General features: G+C 37.9%; 1 protein-coding gene across 4 annotated transcripts in view; it reads right to left on the reverse strand.

Annotated features, from left to right (window-relative positions):
- Nucleotides 1-18,115, reverse strand: part of THSD7B (thrombospondin, type I, domain containing 7B) — a 792,320-nt gene that overhangs the window by 418,887 nt on the left and 355,318 nt on the right. For all 4 annotated transcript variants that reach the window (XM_012728237.1, XM_012728251.1, XM_012728256.1 and 1 more), the window contains 2 exons: nucleotides 17,031-17,186; nucleotides 6,094-6,291 (listed from right to left, as the gene is read on the reverse strand). In XM_012728237.1, coding sequence (XP_012583691.1) covers nucleotides 6,094-6,291; nucleotides 17,031-17,186 — 354 coding nt within the window. The remainder of the gene's footprint in view (nucleotides 1-6,093; nucleotides 6,292-17,030; nucleotides 17,187-18,115) is intronic.

The following is an 18,115-nucleotide window of genomic DNA, read 5'->3' on the forward strand; positions in this document are numbered from 1 at the left end:
TTAAGAGTCATAAAATGATGATTTTTAGAAAGCAAGACACAGGAAAATGCTATATGTTAGCAGCATTTTCTAACTGGGAACAAAGTATGACTCAACATGGATTTTTATCTTTTCTAAGGTTAACAGATTGAAGTATAGTGAAGTGCTGAAGACATTAGCAAATAACTGATAAATAGTAAGGGCTGTTGTAAACACTGAATAAATGTTGTGTTGATTCTTTCTTAAGAATTAGCATCAATGTGGTGTGATTGGATTTGGATCCTGAATCTCCTATGGAGTGGATTCACTTGTCTTAGCTTGAGTTATAAACAAACTCTGTGACAGAGATTGTTGGGCAAGTATTTAATGGTGAATAATGTAGAAGACCTAGAGCATGAGTCAGGGAATGAGGCAACAAGGGAAGGAGTCTAGGAAAGGATGTGCGATCAAATAAGCCACCACCAGGATTAAGTGGAACTTCATCTCACTGGGACTCTCAGATACATACACCTTACAGTTATTCATCTGAGGGGCTGAGGAGCTGAAATTTACACAGCAACTCTCATTCACTGGTTGAAGGCTGGTTCTTAAGATGGCTAATTCCTTGGCACTTCTGACTGCAAGTAATGAAGGGTCCTGAGACTAGGAAATCCCTCAGGCAAAGAGATGTAGGTTGGCTGGTCAGCAATAATTTCAGGGCTGACATGCACAGAAATGGTAAATAACTGAGGGGCACTAGACAGAAAACAATAGTACCTGCTAAGTCTCAGTATTTCAAAATGTCATTTCTGGGAATTTGCATTGCTAATATACTACACATGTGCATGTTTACATTGCCCTCTGTTGATCTCTCTGACTACCTGGCGATATAGTTCTCAGACCCCCAGACCTTATTTACAAAGTTAGGTGTGTGCATGCAGGATGTGTTTTCTACTCAAAATAGAAAAATATAAAAATTTAATAGTACAGGAAGTCCTTTCCTTAAAAATTCTCTGTTTACTGTCATCCTTTCCAAATGCACATCTATATAACTTGTATACTTATTTCAAACAAGATGCCATTGCTCGAAACTTTTAGTAAAATTGCACTGTTGGGCCATCCCTGGTGGCACAACTGGTTAAAGTGCAGCACTGAAAAAATATCTGCAGCTGCTTAGGCATGAGCTGCTCTTGGGGAAAAAAGTGACTAATCTCTTCTATCATTAATTTGAAGTTCACTTTGCCACATTATTTTGATGAAAATATCCTGTGGGCCCTCCCTGGGCAACAGGTTAAGAGCAGCACTATGAAGCTACTTGCAGCTACTTCAAGTCAAGTTCGATCTGGGGCCAGGGTGCTGACCCACATGGCACAGCAGACCTCTCCTGTCTTGCTAGCTGCTCCCCTCAGCAGAATTTGCCTATTCTGCTCCCCACTTTTGTCTCTGGTTACTCCTTTCACTTCCCCAGCAGCTCTGGCCTGTACCCCAGTTTTGTATGCATAAAAAAAATGCAATGCTAATTTATTCAAGAGCCTCTGTACTCTCTGTGCAGGCTCTCTGTTTTAGCAGAGTCTCTTCAGTAGGTATATTCACTGCAGGAATATACTTGTTTGGTCAGGTGATGAATAAACTATTCCTAATTCTGTCCTAAAACACAAAACATATTGTGCTGAAATAGTAGTTAGAAAGTCTTGTAAGGAAAATATATATACCTACATACATTGAGTACAGCAGCACTTGTTAGCCAACAGCATGATCAAAGGGTTTAAAGAATAATGACTTAAAAACAAGAGAGTTCTTTTTAGCACTCTGGTGAATCATAAATTATTTTGATAAATAACTTGTTATCCAAATGGAATTTGAGCTTATTTTTACAGGTAAGCCAAAGAACATTTATTGAGACTGAAAGATAACCAAATAACCAACTAATACAAACCCAAAAACATAATTTTAACTCCAATCATAGATTTAAGAACATTAAAAAGTTGTAAATCCAACTTAGCTAAGTGGGTATTCAAGTATGTTTTTCAGCAAAGTATGTCATCCAGAAAAGGCATTTATGGTGCCAGAGCTTAGAATCACATGCCATTTTAGCCAAGATAATAAAGATTGTTCAAGTTCAGTAATGCAAGAGAAGAACTTAGAAAAGTGCCTCTGAAATGAAAAGTAAAATCACCTGCAAGATCAAAATCTCCCCTCAAGATATCTGTGAAATATATAAATCACTTAAAGATTTGCATAGGTAGGTCTGGTGTACCTGTGAAACATATACTGGGCAAGAGGCTATGGTAGAAACACCCAAAACTCTAATTCCATGAGCCTGCCAACATGTGAACTTGGTTCTTCCTAATAGATTACACTCCTCACCAGCAGGGGTATCTGCTTTCAGCTAGTGCACAAATGTACACAGCATTATCTCTGAATAAAGACATCTGCAGAAATATATAGACACTTTATTTCCTATGACAGATTATGTGGCAAATTCTAGAGCAAAGCTGGTGGGCACTCAGAGTCTGACCACTGAGCAGACAGTCTGATATTTATCCAGAGGCCCTGTGGTGTCATCTACCCACATTGCAATTTGGACAGCTGAAAGTTGCTAACTAGCTCCCTTGCCAGCCACTAGGAATGCTGTCCATTCATCTGATACTATGAGGATTTTCTCACCCTCCTTGAGAAAATGATACATAGCTGTAAACCTTTATCAATCCCAGTGAAACCTGTAACAATGAGCCATTTAAATGTTTGAGAAAAAATGTTTAGAACAGTGAACACTTGGTAATCTGAAGTAGAAAGATGTTGTACTTACTTTTGTGTCACACTCCATTCACCTTCAAATGCCCCTCACAAATGTAAAAATTGTGCTTGTCAATGAGATAAGAAAAACCTAAGGATACTCTATACTCCATAGACTTCTATTGACCTCTACGAATCAGATGCGGTGCAGAGGCAAGCACAATCACACTATTAGACATCAGATTCCAAAGCAGACTACTCAGTCATGTGAGTATTATACATGTATTATACACAGTCATGTGAAAATTATACAATTTTCTTCCTGAAAATAGGTATCATTGACTAACATCACTTGCTGTAATTCCTGACTGGGTAAAAAAGAGAATTTCAGTGAGATTTAATGGAGAATATTATTAATATATTCAAGTAGAAATGTGTCAAAGCATGCAGACAGAGGTAGTTGTAGAAATGACTATTTTGATCTTAGGTAGGTCAAAATAGACCCCATTCTTAAAATAAACTATAAGGTTTATGTATATTAAATAGCTATTTCCAATTATTTTCTGGCCCCAATGTGACATTGACTGAATTTTTTAGTTTCTGAGATAAAGGTCTGCTGAAACTTTGGGCAAAAGAAATATGTCTTCCTAGTGGCATAAGCAATACCCAAGAAGATAATGTCATGAGACCTACAGACTTCTGAGCACAGCTATATGGAAATCTCAGCTCCATAGTCTGTATAGGATGTAGATATTTCACAGGGATGTTGTATGTTCCATATGTAGATAAATGAAGCACATTGGTATCGACAAGGCTTTAAAATAAGGAACAAAGCAAGTTACACTTGCGAAGTATAGGCCTCAAATCTAATTCAATTTAATGTAAGTTTTTTTTTTTTTTTTTTTTTTTTAATCAAACAGAACACATGTCTTGGGCCCTCCCTGGTGGTTCAACAGGTTGAAGTGCAGCACTATGAAGCTGTCGGCAGCCATGCAGCACAAGCAGGATCCCTGGCTAGGGAGGTGACCCACACAGCATGGCAGACTTCTCCTGTCTCTCGCCCGCTACTCCCCTTAGCAGTGTATTTCAGCAGATCTGCCTGTTCTGCTCCCCATTCTGTTTCTGGTAAGCTTCTCAATCCCCGCATCGCTGTCCTGTACCCCAGTTCTTGGATGCATAAATAAATAAATCTTGAAAAAAAAAAAAAAACATGTCCTTTGCTTTTGTTCATTTACTGATGTATAAAATCTGAAATTTGGGCTATGAACAATTATTGAATTAGAGTTTTGAAAACCTACAAATGTTACAAGAAAGAAAAATCACAGGAAGTTCATAAACTATATCTCAACACTTTTTCTGTCCAACCATTTAAATGACTGTCAACAGTTCTGTCAATTCCTATAGTTATAGAAAGACTATGGTAATATGTGGAAAGTAAGACAGGAGCATTTCTCCACCGAACTTCTATCATCAATCATTCTGAATCTCATAGAAGCAAAACTGAAAAATGTAACCAGACCACATTTCTAATTTCTCACTGGACAAAAAACTGCTTCAGCTACTCAGAGGACAGCAGATTCTCCTATCTGATCATGACTGCTGCCCCACAAATGATGAGGGAGTCATCCAGGTACTTAGAAACCACAAAGACCTCATGGAACTGATAGGAACACATCTACTTCTCATAGAAATTGAGAGTGTAGGTCAATGCTGAAAATTAGACATTTTACAGGAATTTGCAATAAAACTTTTAACCTCTTGTAAAGTGATAAAGTTGATACTGCTGCAATATTTTAGAAGGCACAGAACAAATTGCAAAACAAATCTCGGACTTGTGACATAGTATGTCATGACAAGCCCTTAATGGCAGCTATGAGATGACAGAGCATGACAATCATTTGTCACTGGGTCTTAACCAAAAATAACACTCTTGTTTCTAATGCTTGAGGTTGAGAGCTATAGTATTATTTTTCTAATTCTTGTTGTTATTTTCAATTTGGAAGAATTTTCTTTGTACAATTACCACAAGATAGGACAGAGTAATAAATACAAATTGCAAGTAAAATATGCTAATATATTTTAAGTGATTGTGTGCCATTAATCATATTTATTTAACTAATTTATATTCTTACAATTTTACAATCTAGCAGGGAAAAATAGGTTTTATTACCCCCACTTGATAGCTGAAGGAAAGGACATCTCTGTAAATTCTATAACTTTTCTGAGGTGAGTGAGTGAAAACAGGACCAGAGCCAATACAATTCGTCTTGTTCTCTATTTCATTCAGCAACTTTCTGGTTTTATGAGATAATCAATTATGAGATAATCAGATGATAAATATATATCTAATTATGACAGTGACTAAAATACAGGAAAAGAAAGGAGGAAAGAAAGAAGAGAGAGGAGGGAAAAAAGGAAGTAGTGGAGGAAAGGGAAAGAAGAGAAGGAGGAAAGAATGGAGGAAAATCTGGAGGAGAAAAGGATAAGGAAACAAAGACTTTGCTGAATGCCACCCACTGTGTGGATATTAATAATTATTCTGAAGCCACTTGATAATGTCTTCTGTTCCTTGGATTACTTCACTCCGTAAGTCAAAACATTTCATTCCACACACCAAAAATAGTATAAGCAGGGCCTCTCATGGCAAAGCTGATTACAGACAAACTTGATATTTTTCCGAGACTCATATTTTTTAAACTGTAGGATAAAGGTTTCAACTGGCACATTTCTCATTTCCATGTGACTTATGTGTTTTCTAAATCATCCTTCATTTCAAATAACCATTATACTAGAAACTTCATGGTGAAGGAAAAACACCATTGTTAATAGTCTGTAAATCTTGACAGTTTATAGTTTAAAACAGTTCTTTAGAAATCTTAACATTATGTCTAGAACTAATACTAGTCTCATGTTATGTAAATGAAAAGATACTACTTAGTACTTTTTTTCTTTTTAACTAAAAGTGGGCACAGCCCTGGAATCTTTACAAGGTAATATTTGTAATCATACATAAAAGCATGTTACATATTGACCTCAAGAAATTCAAATAAAACTTGTTTTGTAATGATAAGTATGAGTATCCAAGCAATTTCCATATTCTGTCAGTCTTGATAATTTAAAATGCCAGAACCATCTTTAGGTTCACTGTATAACATGCAGGCACAATCAGTGTTCTTTTGTCACGGAGTATGTAGTCCAGTACTAAGTCAAGGCAGCTTACTTTGTAGCCATGTGTCACTTAAACACTTTCTAAATGTGATTTCAGCACTTGACTTCAACAAATATTCAAGGACACCAATATCTGTGTTTCTCTCCCTCAGGAAGCCGATCTGGTAGAAAGGGGTGATCTGTCATTAGACTGATAGCACTTAACAATCCTTGGGATTCTGTGAATCATACCTTGGTGATTCTGGCAGACAGCTTTCAGGATGCGATGCCCCAGGCCACATTTGCCATGCTCAGGAATACAGATCCCTTCAGTTGCCAGCCATCGGTAACACATGGGGTCCTCACAAGGAACAGATTCCACCAGATGAGGACAATGCCCCTCAGATCCTGTCGGTTCCATGAGGACATGTCGTCGTCTCATTCTATATCCTAAGAAGAGAAAGTAAAAAGCTTCACAGGGTTCCATACTTATCTAGCAAAGGAAAAAAACAGCAGCAACTAGGAAAGAGTTGAAACTTTTGTTTAAATACCTAGAGTTCTAGAATAAGTATCATTTTGATATGCTTTATATATTGGAAATAGAGGGATAAAAAGAGGAAAGTAAAGGAATAAAAAAAATCTAGAGCAGGAAATGTCCCTCAAGGGCTTAAAAACCAGGATTTGGAGAGGTCAGATATATTCCATGACTAAGTTGTATGTGTCAAATGATATCAACAAACCAGTAAAAAATACATGAAAACTTCAGAAATAGCCTAAATGTTGGTCAATCTTTTCCTCATATTGCTGCTTAGACATACTTGATACACTGTATAAAGTTGAAATATACCTACAGTTTTGTATTTCCCTCCTCCCTCAGTCTTGAGAGTCTGAGATTTCCAGGTCAGTCTGCTCTATGAACTACTTTGGACTGTACTCTCCAAACTTATTAGACATGGACTATTCCTGGGCAATTCACCAGCTAAAAAACAAAACACTGTGGCACAGATCCCAAAGCTCCACTATAATAATGACACAAATGGATTATGTGCTATACGCCTAGTCAAGGAGGGAGCCAGGGAATGGTACAGACAATCAGTTAGTCAGGGCATCTCGAGCCCCAAGTCCGCGTATCAGCCTGATGGAGAAACACTTGGCTAGACACATGAGGGTGCCACAACCTACCAGCCCCTCCAGCCCCAAAGCCCAGGTGCCCAATATCCATTTATTGGTTTGACTGGAGGGTTCAGAATACCAACATCATAACAGAATGCTAAAGCAAAGGACCAAAGCTAGTTTCAGGAGGTAGCTCAGGAAATGCTGGTAAATTCAGTATGCCTGGATAGTCTAGGAGAACTGTGACAACTCAGTAGTCAAGGAGAACTCCACCAACTCAGTGACCTAGGTAGCCTAGAAGACCCTCATGGGCCCAGCCAATCCGCAGGAGACACAATATGGAGACACCCAATAGTCAAACCTCTACTCCTTGCCCACTTTATTCATATAAACACCTGCCTCTGGCTACCACAATTGGCTACTCATTTGGGACCCCACTCCACTAGTGGAGAGCTTTCCTGTACTTTCTCTTATCTATCAACACATCTCTTGCTTTTTTGTATCTTTGGTCTCAACATTGAATTCTTTCCTTGACAAAGACAAGAACCAAGAGTCTGTTTAGGGTCCTCAGACTCCAGTCTGCTCCTGAAAACTGATTCACGACAGTGTCACAAACTTAATCTCTGAGAAGCCAAGTAGGTACAAATAAACGGAAATGGTCATGACAAGATTATAGAGAGGAACAGGGTCGATGGTGAAGTGGAAGATGTGAGCTTGCTGTCAGTGGTTGGCATTTATTCAGCTTCCAATGATTTAACAAATGTGGAGCCTATGCTATCAATCTAATATTTTTCAAACACCAGAAATAAATTTGTTTTTTTATATAAAACTTTCCAATTTTAGGCCCTCCCTGGTGGCACAGCAGGTTAAAGCACAGCATAATCCACTTCAGCATGAGTTTGATCCCCGCCTGCCCGGGAGGTGATCCACATGGTGGCCGCAGACCTCTCCTGACCCGCCCTCTGCTCCCCTCAGCAATGTACTTCATCAGTCAGCCTGTTCGACCCCTCACTATCTCTAGTGAATTCTCTAACTGTCCCTGCACCTCTGGCCTGTAGCCCAGTTCTGTAAAGTATAAATAAGTAAATCTTTCCAAAAAAATTCTTAAAAAAACTTACCAATTTTAAATAACATAAACTATCACAAATTTACATTTTTTTTAAAGATTTATTTATTTGTGCATACAGAACTGGGGTACAGTCCAGAGGCTCAGGGGCGGTGAGAGGTTTCACCATACACAGAGTGGGGAGCAGAACAGGCAGATCGACGAAATACACTGCTGAGGGGAGCCGCGGGCGGGTCAGGAGAGGTCTGCCACACCATGTGGTCACCTCGGGGCAGGCAGGGATCGAACTCATGCGGAAGTGGCTTTAGTTTCTCAGTGCTGCACTTTAACCTGCTGCGCCACCGGGGAGAGCCACAAATTTACATTTTTATGAAATGAGATGAACTTTAAAAGTGACTGCAAATTAGGTAAAACTCTTCAATCTGAATTTTCAGCCTCTGGCCCTCTTGATGTACCACTTCTAAACATGATATCTACTTTCATAGGTCTCATATTTTATCTCTTATTCTTTAATACTCCAATCAATCAATTTAATTCCTTTAATTAATTATTCAACAAATGAAACCAATCATATAGTAACTTCTTAGGAATTATTATCTCATTATTATTCTCTTACTTCTTGGGGTAAGTTTTTAAAAAAATAACAGGAAGATCGAGAGCATGAGTACAATGAATTACAGAATGAGAGAGTTAGACAACCCACCACCCTCCACCCAAGAAAGGGGGGAAGTCCAAGCTAGGAAGCATGAGAGGTTAAAAACAAACAAACAACAACAACAAAAAAAAAAAAAAAGAAAAAAAAAAAGTTGATATATTTTTCTCACAGTTCTTCTAGGACCATGTCTATTTTTCTGCCAAAAGTCATGAAATGAAAAGGTTACAAAGCTCAAGGTGTAGTTGACAAAATACTAACAGCTCTTAAAGAGCACAGCCAAGGCGGTTACAGCAAATCCATAAATGGTTTTAGGCCACAAGAGGGAGCTGAGCTTCCTTAGAATACTGCCAGAGCAGGCAAATATTTTAGATAACCCTCTAAAAGTGCTTTATTTGAGTTTTTGGCTATAGGGGTAACCCATGAGTTCCATTAAAAAGACCTCTATGCTCTTACTTTAAGGGTTTCCCAACTGTGGGAAGGTATTACACAGTCATTCTAAGACCACATTGTAAATATTAAGGTAGGACTGTAGGAGAAAAAAAGAAAAAATAGCACCACATCCACTTCCTACCTCCAACTCTTTATCATTAATTAGTCAAAATAAACCTATGAAAGGAGTCAACTCTCTGGCAGGGCCATTTCCAGAAGAGACACAAGAAATATACAACATTCTATACTACAGTGACCTCTGAACTCTCCATGCCTAACAACCTGGTTGACCTCTTCTCTGATGTGTAATACCTATAAGCCACTTATTTATTGTTTTTCATTGTTGCTGTTTAAGTTTATATCTTTGAGCAAGACATAGCATGGGTTTCCATGATTTACAGTGCTAGATAACCCCTTCAGAAACTTATCAATCTTTGCTAGGGATTCTGGGTGTTCTATTACTTAGAGTTTAATGCCTTTGAGAAGCATGCACACTTTTCCTCCACAAATCAAGCTGCATTCATCTCGCCATAAATCTATAGATTACATCTCCTCAGTCAATAAATTCTTTCAGTTTTTCCTTTATGCTGCCCTTGTCCTGACTCTAACTAGGATCAAATCATAGCACCAGCTCAGCATAAAACAAAAACCTTGGATTCTCTTGTTAGCATTTAAACTTGAACCACACTTTGGTGTTGATGCCTGCAAAAGACATCAGTCTTCCCCAGGGGCTAGTGTTCTGAGCGATGCATAACTGCCAATCCCATGGTGGCTGGAGCATTTACTGAATTCCATATTCATTGGATAGCATGATTCAGTGAACATTAACTACCATGTGTAGATCACTGTAATGTGCTTTGGGAAGTCACAGGAGTAACAGAAAACATAAATCTTCACAGAGCATATACTCTAACAAGGAAAACAGGCAAGTGCATTAATTAAACATCTACCTTCTAACAGACTGTGATAGCCACTTTAATAAATCTGCAAACATACTTCACAAGTTATTATTTCTATTTTACAGATATGAAAACTAGGGCAAGAGGATACTTATTAATTTCCCAAAGGCACATTACTAAGTATGTGGATGCACATGAAATCTAGCTGAGCTCTTTGTGGGACCCTACATCCTCACAAGAAAGTCCCCAAATCAACTCTCGAGTATTTTCCTACAACTTCAACTAGAAAACTGACAGGTAGTTTGATCATTTGTTAAACTAAAGAGGTATAGATGGGCTTGTACAATTTAGGCACCAGGGACAAGAAGGAGTTATAATAGTCACTTGCCCACCACAGATTCAATACACCTTCACTGAAACTAATATTTGTGTTTTTTCTATGAACCCAAGGATTTAATATATTTTCTACAGGCTTAGTGTATATCCTACTAAAGATAATTAGAAAAGAGTGAATAGTGGGTTGAGGAGAGAAAAGGGAGGATTTGCACCAAATTTTAGAATGGGGGTCAATGTTTTTTGTTTTTGTTTTTTTTTTTAATTAAAGTCATAGCAACATTGAAGGTAGTTTAGGAAGGGAAGCCCAAGATGCATTTCTTCATGTGCTGCTTGTCTACATGTGTGCATAAGAGCGTCTACAGTGATGTCCACAGTAAAGCCACTGAGACAAGCTTGAGCAATATCTAGCATATCTAGCAGGATAAACAAAGAAGACAGGAGCATATTTCATCGCAAATATTCCATTTGGACTTCATCCCAGGAGACTTGGATGTTGGGGAGCAACTCTGATTCAAAGAACCTGCACATATTGAATCATAGTTCAAATTCTTTCAGAATCAACCAACATTTCTACATTTTATAGGTCTATTATTAGTTTACACCCTTTTGTGAATTTAGAAACTCAGCAGCATGGAGAGGGGGCTAGTGAGCATAAAAATTCTCAGGGCTTATAGCAAGAAGTAGGCACAGTACTCTTACCATGCCCCACACAGAAAACAAGAAGAAGAAGAAAGGCTCTCTTACTATATATATATATTATCTGTGACAAAGAAAAATCACTTTATAAACTTTTCATTAAAGGTGGATCTGTCTAGAAAGCCAGGATGGAAAATGGAAATGTTCCCCATTATTATTATATAAGCTCTAAAACATCAGTATTTTCCTACTTCAGCAAGTTATCTCAATTGATTTGTTTCAGAGCTTTAAAGAGTGTCTGTAAAACCAATCATGCTTTCTCAGTTGCAAAATGTCTTTTTTCTATTGGGATATTTAGGACTTTAGACACTAAGATAAGGGAGTTAAGTTGCATTGGGAGAGGGGAGAATCCCGAAATCCTACCTCATAAGCTATTATCTATTGCAACATCATGCCAGAAAGCCCCATCAAGTGATGAGAACTAACTTCTGTAGGCAAGACTGCCTTTCTAAGCTATGTCTGTGAGGGACAAGGGTATCATAAAAATGTATGTCTCTGTATCAAGAAGAATTTTAAAAGATGCATTATTCCTAGGTATAGAGTTCATCCATCAGCAATTTTTTCAGGTTATTTCTCTTTCATATGACTGTAATTATAACTTGCTGGGAGTGTATCCGAGATGAAACAATGAATGATAAAGCCTAATCCAATTTCAATTCCTCTGAAAGGCATCCTGACTTCACTTGACAAGTACCAACCTGCGAGCGCCATTCCCCTTGTCGGCCTGTCACAGACCTGACGGGAGGTGCGAAGGCTGTGTGCAACGGCGGATTTTCTAATGTGTCCTGACCGGCTGACAGCCACACACCGTAGCTGATTCCTGACGGTGGATGTCTGCCTGGGAATAGTAGCCTATAATTTGTATAATATATTATATGTATGATATGTGTACAATCATTGTATAATAATTAATTCCTTCTATTGTACATCCCTTTCTGCTTTTCTTTAATCATGAAAAATATAGGGAATCAAAGCAGTAACATAGTGACTGGGAAAAAAGACTAGTGAGGAGAAAAGAGAAATTGCTTCCAACGTTCCTCTTCTATTTCCTCTTTGCTATGTGTCTTTCACTCTAATCTTCATCTTTCATATATAAAAAATAATATAAAATATCTAAGAAAGTTTTTATATCCTACATTTCTGCTAGAGGTTTGCTGCATTTCTTTAGAGTAGGAATCCAAAACATACGTTCAATGTCTCATTTATATCTCAGAGTCCTGCATGTTTACTACATCAGGATGCACAGGCCAGCCTCCACGAACTCTAAGTGACATTGAACTTGTGCCAGTCAGTGACTCTAGCAGAACTAAGGCAGGACTATAAGGCAGACTGGAATTGAGGGAATCTCAGACCTCTGGCTCACGACTTTGAAGAAACAACAAAAAGATTACTTACTGGCATCAGAACCTGCTTGGACTCCTTGCAGGCACAGAATCATTTTCCCAGACAAAACTCAAACGTTCTTCCCAGTAGGGATTATAGGCAGGTGGTCCTAGCAGATTTTAGCAAGACCTTACAAATCAAAACTCTCTCCGCTTTAAGGAAGCATTTATAAAATAGCAAATTTCCAGACCTGACTTAACAATCTCTGCAGTTTACATTTTCTTATCAGACATTACTTAACACTAAAGATGGGTCATTTAGCCTCAACCTGGCCCTATAAAACAGAGACTACTCAGCAACCTCTGCAGGACATCACGTGGAAAGTTTAACATCTTCATTTCGTCACTGCAGCCCCAAAGTCTGAGCCTCTGTTTAAAGAATCTATCAGACCAATAAATACTCATCTCAGCTGTCTGGTTCCCCAAGATGCTCTTGAATAACACTTCCTTTCTCACACAACAGAAATCTACGTATGCCTCACTCCATGACAGTGCACTGGTACTATTATACATTCTATATGCCACGCCTTCTCTCCTCCATTATTCCAAACTAGACTCTGTCTACCTGGTGCCTTCCCCTCAAGTCATCTTTATCTCAACAACTTCCATGGCACATTTCTCCTGTATGTATGTCTGTGTCCATATTTTTGTCTTTGTACAAGGGCTCCAGTCATCAGGCCTACCTAATCTGATATGACCTCATCTAAACAATTAAATCTGCAATGCCCTATTTCAAGATAAAGTTAGGTTATGGTTTAACTTATCTGCTTAAAGGATATAATTTAACTCACAACAGGAGCCATCTAATCAATGATTGACCAGGGTTTATTTGACTTACATTAGGGGTCAATGAAGGAAAAGGTTGACATTGTAAAAAGGATCTAAGCAAGTGGAGAGATCAGAATGTTTTTAGCAACCTAGCTGTTCAGTGGGCCAATTCAAAGTTAGGTGGAAAAGGAAGACTGTTATAAAAGTTAAAAGAACAGTTTTTCATAAAGGGTCTTATGAAAATTTGGACTCAAGTAACAAATCTGCAACAGAAAAGGAAGAAAAGGAGCATTTTATGAATTTCTATAGAGACTACAGCCCACAGCAAAGGGGACAATGTATTTAATGAACACCTATGAAATATGACTTCACTGTTGTTTTACTTTCTTGTAGTATCAACACCTCAATTTTCCTTTCCCCACTCAGTTTGTAAGGTTTGAATGGAGCAGCCTCTCCTCTGGAGATGACAAGCCTGGGGACTAATCACTTCAGTTCACATCATTCATCCGAATGATTGGATCAGGGAAGATCATGTGTTGCCAAATAACCAATGAGATTCAAGTCCATGAGCTCCTAGAATAATCTAGGTAATAGTTTCACTCCAATTTTTCTTTCTAAAATGAAAATTACCTTTTTGTGTGTGATGAGAATTTTTTTTTTTATATTTATGCATACAGCACTAGGATACAGGCCAGAGTTATAAGGGTGAGAGGAGTCACCAGAGACAGAATGAGGAGCAAAACAGACAGACTGATGATGTACTCTGCTGAGGGGAGCAGCGGGTGGGTAGGAGTGGTCTGTCATACCATGTAAGTCACCTCACTGGCTGGGGATTAAACTTGAACTGAAGTGGCTGTGGCTAAGTTTATAGTACTGCACTTTAAACCTTTGTGCCACCAGAGAGGGCGCTGTGATGGGAATTTTTAAGATCTACTCTTTTAGCAACTTTCAAGTACACAATACAATCTTATTAGCAATTACCACCATGTTATACATTAAGCCTTTAGGACTAGTCAGTGATCACTAGAAGTTTGTATTCTGTGATTAGCACCTGCCATTTCTCTCACCCTTACCCTGTCAACCACCAGTCTATTGTCTGCTACTATGAGTTTGAGCTTTGGATTCTGTATAAAAGTGAGATCATACCATTAAGTCTTCCTCTGTCTGACTTATTTTAGTTTTACAGTGACCTCAAGTTCACCTATGCTATCACAAAGAGCAGGATCTCATTTTTTATGGTTGAGTAATATTCCAGTGTGTAGGTATATGATTAGGTTGTTTCTGTCTTTACTATTATTAATTATGCTGTGATGGACATGGGGCTATAGAGACACACTAAACTTTAAAAGATGTCACCACCAAAAAAATGTAATAGTGTGAGGTAATGGATGTGTCACCTAATTTTATTTTGAAATAAATGTATATATTAAACTATTGCACTACATATGCCACAAATTATACAATATTATACATGTCAATCACATCTCATTAAAATTGGAAAAGTAAATCATACAAACAGATGTAACTCTTCATAATGTTTTGAAGACAAAATACTTTCACATAAACTATACTTAATTGTTTTATAACTCAACTAGATCCAGAAACCTAAGACACATACAAAAGAATCTTTAGAGAATCAAGAGAATCTATTCTGTCCTAATCCTCTAATCTGTGATTAGTAGATCGTGTTAGTATAAATTTACCTCTGATAATATAGAAAAAAATTGAATGATTTTTCACAACTGTCCAACTGAAATCATAAATGAGATTATTATGCTACTTGAGTTTATGTAATTTGCATGATACAGGGGTTCCTAATATTTTGCTTAAAGTCAGTTGATACAATAATCTGTAAATGAAAATTTCCTCCCTCTCCCCACAGAAAACAACTATAGCACTAAAGTGATTTAGAATAATATCTGATACTAGAACTTTAGTTAGTAAATTTTAAGATAAGAAATAGATGCTCCAAATCCATGTTTCAGATATTTAGAGATTTGTTGCTGCCTTGCCATCTATCAGCCAAAGAAATGAATAATCATTAGAAGGTATATTTTAGCAAAAATTAATTTTACAATAAATAAATAAATAAAGACACGCAGTAAATATTTAACAGTAAAAAAAAAGAGAGAGAGATAGAGAGAGAATTAATGTTGGTCTCTATCCCATGGAGATTATCCACATTAAACTGAACCTCAAACAGAGAAAAGGATGAATCAAGTAATGGAGAAATAGAAAATTGTAAATTGGAAGAGAAATAAAAGACTGGAGATAAAGAGCAAAAATGTAAAGAGAAAGAATGAGGGAGATGGAGACCTGCTGGCCTCATGATACTTTTGGTTGCAACCTTCCCTCCCCTTGTATTTTTAGCTACCTAAGCTAATAAATTTCCTTCTTCTGGCTTAAGTCAGTTTGAATTGGATTTCTGTCACCTATAACATTAAGTGTCCCAATTGACATAAAGTCAACTTGGTTCAGGCTCTACAGCTTTGAAAACAAATGAAGCCAACACTCAGTTACAGCAAAGTTGCCCAAGTAAGGACAAAGAGTCATGGCCACAGAGGCTGGGGCCTTGGGCGCAACCTCAAGTCAGTTTCTACACAAAGACCTTGAAAATGAGTGGTATAGGGCTCAACATAAGAAAGCCTGTTTTAATAACACCTAAGTCATCTGGGGAGTCCATACACAGCTAGAGTAATTGACAAGGTTCAACTATACTAGCGTGATCACAAGGCCACAAACTGTCAGTATTATGATTAATGGGAAATTATTTGTATCATTAGCTGAAGAGTGCTAGGGAACATTTCCATTACAAGTCAAAAATAGTGACCCAAAAATGCCCCTCGACAGGTTGTTCCATTGAGATTCAGATTTCTTTCCTTGTATGCAAGAATTAGAGTTAGCTTCTCTCCCTAGATTAAACACTTAGAACAAAGGTCAGAATAAAGAGAAAAGCCCAGGGAATGTGGAGTTGAGCATGTACATATGTGCAAGTGAGCACTGCAGGGACTGTCTAAATGTGGGTTGTCACATGGGTACAGAATGAAGTTGAACACCAACTTTATGGCATCAAACAGTTGGCCATGTATTTTTCCTTTGTATGTTCTAACTAGGGTTCGGCTTAACAAAAACTTCTGGAATGTCCTTGGATTTTATTTCTAAAAGTCAAGGAAGTATTTCTTTTTAGCACTGTGATTTAAGGGAACATAATATCAATACCAAGTGAAGGGTCAATGAAAGGAAGCCAAGGTGTCACCAAAAGTGAACTTTTAAAGACAGATGTGCATTTTAATAGCAAACTAAACAACACAGGATTATAGAGGTCTACAAATTATAAAGTTCAAAAGTGAAAACTTCACTTTAGTTCTGAGGACAGGATCAAAATGTAAACCACAAACATGAAGGCCTCTCATGAAAATCTGAATTGAGAACATGAAAGTTAGCATGTACAATTGTGAAAATAAGTGCACAGATATGGAAAAGTTGCTTCCAGATATGATTATAGAAAGCATGTCTAATTTCTTCAGCTTAACCACTAGATATGTGTGTATAATATACATATATATTAAGCAGTGCATTGTATCATTTTGAGTAATAGTCATTTCACCAGCAATAAGCTCCACTGAAAGGGCAATCATAATAAAAAAAAAAAAAAAGGCAAATTAAGGTCAAAATCTATGCTCCAAAGAAATGTCTCCAATGGCCTCTCTAAAATCTGAATGTTGCCAGGCTCAAGCTGGTTATCTAAATTTTATAAACAAATATTGTCTTAAGCAGGCTTAATCAGCTACTTAGCTGCAAGAATAAATGTGCAAACAGTGTGAAGTGCACACACAGGCACTCACCTTTTCTCCCCTGAGGATCTTGGCAGTTTTCATGAATGCACAGGCCCCAGGCTGACCAGGAAGACACAATGCAGTCTGTAGAGCAAGGGATATTGCAAAGCTGAGAGGCCGGAGGGGCAGGTCCCAAACATAATGTCTTTTCCACAGGCCTCAAAACTGAAATACAAACAAATAACAATAATAATGACTCATCTCACATTCTCTGAACAACCCTACAATTGTTTTTCTTTACTTGTGTGCTTTTCTTCCCCACTTCAGCTTTATGGTTCAAAGAAGAAGAATATGCAAACAAAACATCAACACTCTAATACTGCTTTGCTCCACATTATTAGTATTTTGGGTGAGGAAAGGCAAAACAAGACAGCTCTAAAGGGCACAGTTTCATGCTTCTCAGACAATTCCTTGGGGGTCCAAATCAGACTACAAATACAGATACAAATTATCTAGAGTTATGATTTAAAAAATAAATAAATAAAGGGCTTTGTGAAGTTTCAAGATGAGTCTATCTCCTCTATATAAATGGCTGGGTTGCTATGAAAAATCAAGATTGAACCCCCGAGGTGGGGTGTTTAGCATAACCAATCTACTGCTGTTACTCCCCTGAGGGGAGGAGCTCTCAAAGACACAGAAGAAAAATGGTTCTTAGAATAAGAAAAATCAGGATCTAGGACTCCAGAATTAGCCCCAGGTAGTCAATTTCATTAGTGAGACTACCCAGAGGCACAAGGAGTGTCTGAGAAGTCATAGGGGAAATGAGAGTTGGAGATCTTCTTCTGAATGTGCCCAGAATGGGATGCTTCAGGATGCAGTGACCACCTGTCTATCAGCACATTCCCCAAGTGCCTTTCCCACCCATTCTATGCATGAAAACATAAAGGAGGAGATGACAAAGGCCTGACCCTTGTGAAGTCTGTAACAAAATATGAGCTGGTTAGCAATACTTAAAAGCAACACAGTAGAAGACTCAGCTGATTGCCTGGACTACACAGCCGGAGCCCACACTAAGGTTTTTGAGCAATTCAGAGCTTGTGAGCAATTTCTGCCCAGATAATTTTATCCTATGGACTGGCTAACTATACTGTCTA

The sequence above is a fragment of the Condylura cristata genome, unplaced genomic scaffold (assembly GCF_000260355.1).
Source record: "Condylura cristata isolate star-nosed mole 26May11 unplaced genomic scaffold, ConCri1.0 scaffold00002, whole genome shotgun sequence".
Classification (NCBI taxonomy): domain Eukaryota; kingdom Metazoa; phylum Chordata; class Mammalia; order Eulipotyphla; family Talpidae; genus Condylura; species Condylura cristata.